Here is a 9030-nt window from a genome sequence, read left to right on the forward strand (position 1 = left end):
TACCCATGAACACAAATACAAAAAATGCATGAACAACTACAACAACAACACATGCAAACAAACATAAAAAGTGTGAATCCAATTAACTCTTATCTTATTTAAACTTCCATAGCTTTTTTTTTTTTTTTTTTTTTTTTTTAAACAAGAACAGATGTGGATAGAGTCATGAAAACCAAACAGCTTTGAGGAAAGAAGACGCAAGACACCCAAAGAGTAAGACGGACCAATTGAAGTAAAACAGAAAAGTGAAATCATGGCCAGCACAACAGCAGGTTGAAAAAAAGAGGAAGAAAAGAAGAAATATTAAAGACACTTAAATATTAAATACCAGACTATTTTTAACTGAGCATAGCTATTTAAAGTTCTAAGAGTATAAAGTATAGAATGACAAAGGACAACTGGGAATTTACCTCTGTATTTTGTATCTTTTCCTGTATTTAGGTAAAGCTGCTTGAAGAAAGCAGCTTGTTTCTGCTGCTGCCTGTGTTCAAGAGTTTTTAACCTACTTAGCACTTCTCAGCCACACCAGAGAAAAACACAGAGGAAGTTTTCTACTGACAAAAATGTCTTTAAAGCGAGTAATACTTCCACTTACATTTTTTTTTGAAGAATTTTGTTTTTTGTTTGTTTCCAGTTTGTTGGGGAGCCCACTCATTGTCTCCAGTATGGTTTCACTGGTAGAACGCAACACAAATTTATGTAAAGTGGGGTCTGGATCAAAAGTTGGGCAGAAAAAAAACCCTCTTGTTCCAGCTTCTCACATGTAAAGAAAAAGACATTTGAATTTGTCAGTGTTTTTTTCTTGAGTGAGCGGGATGAAAACAGCTACCTACCTGACAGAGACAACTCATCAATGCCTCTGCTTCAGAATGGAGTGTGTAAAATAAGTTGTTTACATGTGTTTATTAGCATTTAATTCACTTTTTGCTTGTATGCTTCCTTGTTTGTCCATCTCAATGTGTGAACTGTGTGTTTGTGTGTGTGTCCAGGAAGTACACTGTGTTCTTTTCCAATGTATATAAATACCCGAGTCTGTCCATGTAATTATGTATGTGTTTGTGCCTGCCCTTTGTAAGTGTGTCCTTGTATGCCAGTGCAGGTTGTTGTGTGATTGCGCCTTTTTGTGTGTGCGTTTGTGTGTGTGTGACTTTTTGTTGGTGTACTTTTTGCCTTTTTCTCAAAGGTTTTCTAGAAGGTTGTTTGCTGAGCTACTGCTGAAGCTCTGAGGCAGCTACTTCTTCACGGAAAGCTAGTGAGTAGAGGGGAGGGAGACGGACAGGAGGAGAGAATGAATTAGAGAGGAGACGAGATGCTGAAAAGAACAGGGTTTGATAGGATGAGAAGAAAAAGTTGGCAGTGAATATGATGGAAATGAAGGAGGGACTGTAGGCCGTGTGACACCTTAATTTTACATTGAGTTTCTTTCACTAAAAAAACAGCCACTTTAACTACCTAGTTTTTTTGCAGCTATTAATTTAGTAAGCAAATTACCTCCAGCATTCTTGTGGGTCCGGTGATAAAGCTAATCCAATATCAGGAAAACAGTAATTAGCTTTTGGTGTCCAACAGTACTTTCACATCTTTGTCATATGAATTGTCCTCATGACACACCAAAAAAACCTCCCTAAAGATAGAAGGAAGGTTTTTCATTAACTAAATTGGAAGCCAACCGATTTTAAACCAAGCTAATGCAGTTGCAACAAGGGCCAGTGTGGATTACGCACAACTGTGGGTGTGTTTCATTTGTTATGTGCTGAGGGATGAGGATGGAGTGGAGAAAGCAAGGAAAGTATGAAAGATACAACTTGCACTAGGTTTAGGTGAATACATGTGGGATTGACAATACACTAAATAACTAGTTACCTGTTGGAAAACATCAGCTCCCTCATCATAGTCCACCACCGTGAAGAACAGCTTGTTGGAAAATGCAGATGAGTAACGCCACGAGTTCGCCAAAACTTGGTACTCCTCATTCGCCTGCCTATAAAATAGCAAAGAGACAGAAACACAGAAATAAGTAACAAATACCAAGAAAAAAATCAAGACAAAATATTTCATGTTTTTACATGTAGGCAAATACTCAGATACACATATACAATCAGATAGACATACTGTACTCTGCACAAGTACTGTGCCAATGATTAGGATTCTATTCAAGATGACCTCTTCTGTAGCAGATAAACCTGTTTGGTGGCAGATATCACTAAAGTCAGGTGACACTCAAGTACTAAAAACATGAATCCTAATTCCAGACCCATATTACCACAACTGTTTAGAGGACTGATGTTCTAGCACTGAACAACATCATACCTGAAAGCACTGACAAAATGTGGATTCCTATGTTCTGGGAAAAAAACTGGTGGACATGTGGAACTGTGTGTGTAAAGAAATTTAGATTTGAAGTAAAAACTTCAATTAAAGCTTAAACTTACACTAGTATAATGCTGTATTCTTTCAGAGCCATGATCTTAATGTAATTTAACATTCCTCATTCACAAGCAACAATTGCTCTTTGTATCATCTTTTGCAAATCTAGTGTCATTATTAGAATGAAACCAACATTGTAGCAGCCAAAATTGACTGTGTACTCAAGATGTCTTGTTTATATTGTTGTCAATTATGTTTTTTAACAGTACTCAGTTATAGTTTGTCTTTTCATTTACTCAGCGGCTCTGTCTCCTACAGAAGGAGTCATTTTCATTGTGAGAAGCAATCGGCACGGGCACTGCACAAAAGATGAAATGAATGCATTTATTCATGAAGAGACAAATAGGTGTCTGAGAAAGGAGACAATACCTCAAGAACATCCACATCTACTGACCTCAAAAATAGATCGTCAGGGTCAAAAGAGATAGAGGGTAAAAAAGAGAAGAAGTGAGTATGCGGACAAAGTGAAAGAGACTGTTCCAGACTGTTGAAAAATGCAGAGGAAGAAACTGGGGAGGAGAAAGAGAGAAGATGAAGAAAGTAAGAAAAAGAAACTGCGCTACACCCATGGTGATGTCATCGTGACATGTGAAGGTACTCTCTATTTGTATTTACTTCAAATCAAGCCTAATGAAGTTATTTTAGTCAGGCATGGTCAGGCCTTGTCCTCGTGCAAGGCGAGATATACAGTAAAATGCCAAAAAGCAGTCTCTCAATTTCCCCCCTTTCTCTCTCTCTCTCTCTCGTTTCTGACTGTAGTTAGGCCCATATGACTCTACTTCAATTTGACATTATGTCTTATGTCAACTGCCTTTTCTGTTGCTCTAATTAGTGGGAAATCATCTGTCAAGATCTGTTATGTGCAATGATGTTACATTGTTATCTTTGCAGCTAATGTTAGGATGGGTCCTTTGAAGTGTCTACAGTTTTAAAAAGTCAGCAGAGATGAAGTTGAAACTCAGGCCAGCAGACTGTCAGGGATTACAGTGGTGCTCGTCTCTTTCTCTGAACACCACTCTGCTGTTATTGTCTAGGTGTCACTGAGATCCGGGTTTTACTGTGCTGATGTTCCATGTTATTTATTCATTTGTTGTTTATTTAGCTTTCTGACAACTGTCCTAATGATAAAAGAATATTTGGGGGTTTAGTTTTTTTCATTCAATAATTAACAAATGTCATAACATTCTAAAAAAAAAAAAACAATAAATAAAATATACAAATAAATACAGAATAAAATATGTGAGAATAGAAGATGTTAAACCACTTTTGACTTTTGCTCAGTTGTTTTTATTATGTTCATCATATGACATTTTGTATAATGTGAATTGTATTATTTTAATATTACAGTATCTGTTTATTCATCATATAGAATGTTTAATTTACATATTTTGACTATTAATTTACAAAAGTTAAACATACAAATTAAAAAAAAACAAGCACTCACCTTTATCTATTAGAATCCATCTAATACAAGAGTTCTTTTTTATTTTTGTTCATTTCTCAGTGTGTGTTCCACAAACACGACTGGTCTCAACCACTAGCAAGGGATTGGAATTATATTCATTATTTGAAAATTACGAAATTATTTTTTGATTATATTATTTTTTCATATATTTCCAGGGGAATGGTGAAAAATGAAAATGAAAATGAAAATGCTACAACGACATTAATGCAAGGTCTGCTAGGTGACATTTCATTTCTTACAATAATTATATTTATACATTACATATTGATGTGACCTGTGTTTTCTGTCTTTATCTCTTTCTTTACTTAATTTCTTATATAAGGTAACATATATAAATCGAAGTAACACCCAACAAATAATGTATAACTATTATATTATTTACAAAATTACATAAGAAGACAAAAAAAGAAGAACTAAAATATGTATTTTATAGATAAATATATATATATCTCCTCCTCTCACCCTTCCCTCTCCCTGCTCTGTTGCACTCCGCCCAGCCCTCCTCCTAAATCCTTGTCATAATTGCTGTCTCAGCTAATGCAGGAAACGGAAGCTTGAAAGCCTGTGAGTCAGCCATACCAGAAGAGCGTTTATGCATTGATTGACACCTGTGAGCTCCCACCCCTGACTTTGGCCTTCTTTGATCGGTTAAAAGGGCGAGGCTCACTCAGAAACTTTAGAAGGGAATATTTCTTCGCTGCTGCCAAGCTGTTCAATGAGTCTGGGGTACAGAAGCCTTTGACAGCACCTCTCCACAGTAAGATATGTTTAGCATATTTCAACTGATAAACATTAGAAAAAAAAGTTACGTACTGTTACTTAAATTGACTCGACCGTGTGTGTGATTGTTTGACCCTGAGGAAGTGAGCAGGTGACCCTCACAGGTTGTTCTCACCTTTGATCATGTAGCCACAATGTCACTGAAGTGCCTTATGGTGTAGAACAAATATGCAGTGTATACGGACAACCTGCTTTCTGCTGGTGCTGGTGCTGGTGCTGTGTCTTTTGCAAATTCATTTATCTGCTATTTTCTGCTCATGTTATTTTTATATGAATAAAGTTAGTGTTATTGTTACTAACAATAACGTTATTGTAAGTAAGTAACAATAACACCGAATCAACCAAAAGCTGCAAAATGTAACCTAGTAACCACAGTGAAGAAATACAGGGAAAGTGGTCTCAGACTTTTGGACCCCACTCTATGTATGGTAGTTATCATTAAAGTAAATGCAGAGGCAGTTTTCTTAGTTTCATCCAGCAGAAAACTCCACTTCTGTTCTTGGTTTAGGGTTCAGCCTGAACTGTTGCATCACTATCTGCCACTTTTTTTTCTCCAGTCGTTTGATAAATTATATTTAATGATACACTGTGTGAAAATACTTCCCCATCACTATACCATTGACACTTAGCTGAAAAATGAATATAGTGTGAAAACTGTCATCTTGGAGTATACTTAGATTAGTCTCATTTCTAGTGTGAAAACAACACTTAGTATGTAGTATGGAACTGGGACAAAGCTTAAGAGTGATGTGGGAGTGAGGACCCCTGTAATTAGCCATCTTTTTCACTGCCTGATGGTCCTCTTAGCGCAGACTCAGGTCACCATCTAACATCCATCTCTTACTCTCTCTGTCGCCCTCTTTAACTAATGATTTGATGCTATCGCTTGTGTTAATAAGAGGGGGGTGGCGGGGCCAGCAGACAAACAAGAGATGAAGAAGCAGACAGAAGAAAGACAGGAATAATGGTGAATCAGAGCGAACTGATATTAATGAATGCATCTGGTGATTAAATAGAAAATAAGTAGGCTGGTTTCTTGTTAAGAGGAATATAAATTGCTTCTGAGATAAACAGATAAAACGTGTGTGTGTGTGTGTGGCCTTGTTTTACTATATTTGGGGTCCAAAAACTGGGAGCCCACTATACTTGTGGAGTCTGACACCTTTGTGGGGACCAAAATGCTTTAGAGTTAAAATTTTTCTAAATATATCTTTTTTAAAGTCTGACCTGCCGATTCCATTGTTGGCCTCTCTCTCTCTCTCTCTCTCTCTCTCTCTCTCTCCCCCCTCATGTATCAAGGGTCAGCTCACAGCTGGTCCCACATGGCCATGATCTCCACAGTGCTGTGTCAGCACTGGAGAATAGTCTGGCTGCACCCATTACCATTCTGTTACTGGTGAAAAACACACTGGCTTGTTTGCTTGCTTGCATTTCTTTAAACCACAACCATCTGGGGCGGTGCTGAGTCCAGGATGCAGCGATTGTGTCCCTGCAAAATAGTGCAGGGGAAGACTTGTTTTGGTGGAACATTTGCACATAGGGAGGTGAGCACTGTCCTTAAAACAGCTAATTGCTCGCAAAGGAAACACCGAAAAAAAAAAGCAAAGCCGTGTGTCGAATGTGTGATTGCACAAACCAGATAACACTAACCCTTTATCAGAATTGAAATTTGCTAGCACACAGGTTGCTGCTTTGAAAACTGTCTCAGGCAAGGGAAGCGGAAAGGAGAATGATGCCTAAAATAGGTGCCCAATGGCGGGCTTATACCCACAGCCTACATCCAGTGAGTCAGACTAGCCCACAGCAAATGATGAAAAGATTTAAGAGTGTGTGTGTGAATAAAATTGTAAAGCTTCTTATACAACCTGCTTTCACAATTGTGTGCTTAATTATGGTCCTGCCAATGAAGAAAAAAAAGAAGAGTACAGGAATAGAAGAGAAATAAAAAGAGAGTGAGTTTGTCTGTGATAATACTGAGTGTCAGATACACACACACACACACACACACACACGCACACGCACGCACGCACACGCACACAGAAAAAGAGAGGCAGCTGAGGGGTGTTGACATGAGTGATGAATAAGTTATATAATCAAGTGACTGATGAAGTACAAGAGTGGCTGATTAGAGTACCAGGCCAGATTAGGATGGAGGAGGTCAGTAGTGATTTCATCTACTAGCTAGACTTCCCCTAGGACACTGGGACAAGGGTTAACTACCTGGTTTATGCTACACATGCAAAAGACGTGAAAACATTCCACTGTAGTGAATGTGCAATTTCCATAACTCAACAAAGAGTCACCACCCTGGTTTCCCCATTAGTTTATTTCTTGACAAGGGTCTCAACAACTAAAAGCTAGGTTTACCAAATAATAACAGTTTTCTGAGAGAGACAAAGTGATTTGTTGGGAAATTAGTATCTTCCTAAACATCAGAGCAGCCACCATCTTTGGTTGCAAATTTCCCATTCACAGTTACAAAGCGCCTCACAAAGATGCAAATTTGAATGCAAAAGGGAAATCGACAGTAAAAATGAAATGAAAAACAATCAAAGCCAGCATGAATGGTAAAAACCAAATCTAATTCTACCAGAGTAAGAACGCCACTGAATGCAATTCACATGACCCTGTGAAAACCATTCAAAAATAATAAAGTTTGGTCCTCTGAGTGCATGCTGTATTCAATCCAAACGGTAGCATCTGTCCCTTTTCATCATTTGATGCCATAGAATGTAGTGTGCAATTATCAATATGCTAAAAGACAACGTCTACAATAAAAATATGAGCGCAACCGATTGAAAACAATTTTGTATTTAGTTCTTATACAGTTCACTTCAGCTCATTATGCTGTGTTTTCATAATGATAGGAATGAAAACAGTGTAGCAAATGTGCTCATCTGGACTACACTAGAAAAACTCTACACCAAACAGTGGTTCTATTGGTTTCACTGACTGCAAAGTAGCTTTCAGAACCACGGACAGCTCCAGAGTATCTATGATGAATACCAGTGTTGCGTGCACAGCTGTCCGTGGTGCTGAAACACTGGGACTGACAGGGAGGTAAAATCGTTTGACTCAGATTGGAATTCATTTGAATTCTGAGCTAAAAATTTAAAATCACACTTCTAATCTTGTATCAGCATTTTGAGGTAGTGTTTGACCTTGCCGTGTTGCAGTTGATTCTGCTGCAAACATGACGCAAGTCTGGTTTTGTTAATAAAAATCCAATTTAAATCTCGCTGCTGGGATTTTTGGAAAATTTTCTCAATGTATTCAATGCTTTGACTATGCAAGTGGGTAAGTAGGTCTTGTTGGCCTTGTTCTGTGGAATTTATTCTCTCTCTCCTTTGGTAGTATGGCTGGCCGCAGTCCCTTTGATCCAAATGTTAACGTGACCCATAGGTTCGTCTTTATATGTGTGTGAAAGCAAGTTCTAGGACATTTGTGCTTGTGTGTGCATGTATTTAGAAATGTGTGCATGTGTGACCTGAGAGTTCTCTGATTGATTCTTTCACTGTGGGCAAACTTCAGTGCACTGAGTAAACTTGGAGGAGGATATGAGAGTCATCTCAGGTAATCAAATGCATGACAGAAGAATGGCTGTTATGGTAGGAGCTATTCCACGCTGTGGCCCACAGAAGGTGCTTTAGCCTCCTGTGTGTGTGTGTGTGTGTGTGTGTGTGTGTGTGTATACCTGCAGACAGAACACTGCCTTTGAGGCTGCAGGGCAGTGAACATGACGATGACAGAGTAGTTCCTGGGTGGGGCCTTGACAAAGCGACGGAACTTGTCACCGTTCATCCGGACGACCGAACGCCGAGAGGACCACTCCATCATCTGGTCAACCTTCTCTGACAGCAGGTTCTGAACAAACAGATATGGGAAAGGGCAAAGAGGACAATGCTTCCTGTTAGGATTTTCAAATTCAAACAGAAAAGAAATCCCTGTGAGTCCAACAATGCTAGAGAACAACAGATTAAAAATAAAAGCATTTTGATTCTTTATAATGTCAAAAACGTTCCTGTCATGGGGGAAAAGCATGTATAGACAAGTGACAGTATAGAGAAGTTGCAAAGACATTCTGCTATTCTCATATAAAATGACCTATTTGTATAGTCCCCAGATATCCCCCAGATTTCCCGCAGAATATATTAAAAACCCTTGACTTTTTCTCTTATTATTATTATTCAAGTAATGTCTCTTAAATTCTGTAATATTCCAACTATTCCATAACCAGGAGGAAACGTGCTGTAAATACTGGTTGCTTTCAAAGTCCAAAGCTGATACAGAGCAAGGTGTTGCTGGATGCGAGTTACTAAATCTAAATTTTAATAGGCTTGACTTCTGGCCTGTATTGA

General features: G+C 38.3%; 1 protein-coding gene across 1 annotated transcript in view; it reads right to left on the reverse strand.

The window, feature by feature from the left end:
• tusc3 (tumor suppressor candidate 3) overlaps positions 1–9030 on the reverse strand; it is a 69921-nt gene that overhangs the window by 37687 nt on the left and 23204 nt on the right. Inside the window, exons 2-3 of the mRNA XM_071504044.1 lie at positions 8367–8536; positions 1864–1981 (exon numbers count right to left, since the gene is read on the reverse strand). Coding sequence (XP_071360145.1) covers positions 1864–1981; positions 8367–8536 — 288 coding nt within the window. The remainder of the gene's footprint in view (positions 1–1863; positions 1982–8366; positions 8537–9030) is intronic.

This window comes from Trachinotus anak, unplaced genomic scaffold (genome assembly GCF_046630095.1).
Source record: "Trachinotus anak isolate AG129_WGS33_773 ecotype Australia unplaced genomic scaffold, CSIRO_AGI_Tana_v1 ptg000019l, whole genome shotgun sequence".
Lineage (NCBI taxonomy): Eukaryota > Metazoa > Chordata > Actinopteri > Carangiformes > Carangidae > Trachinotus > Trachinotus anak.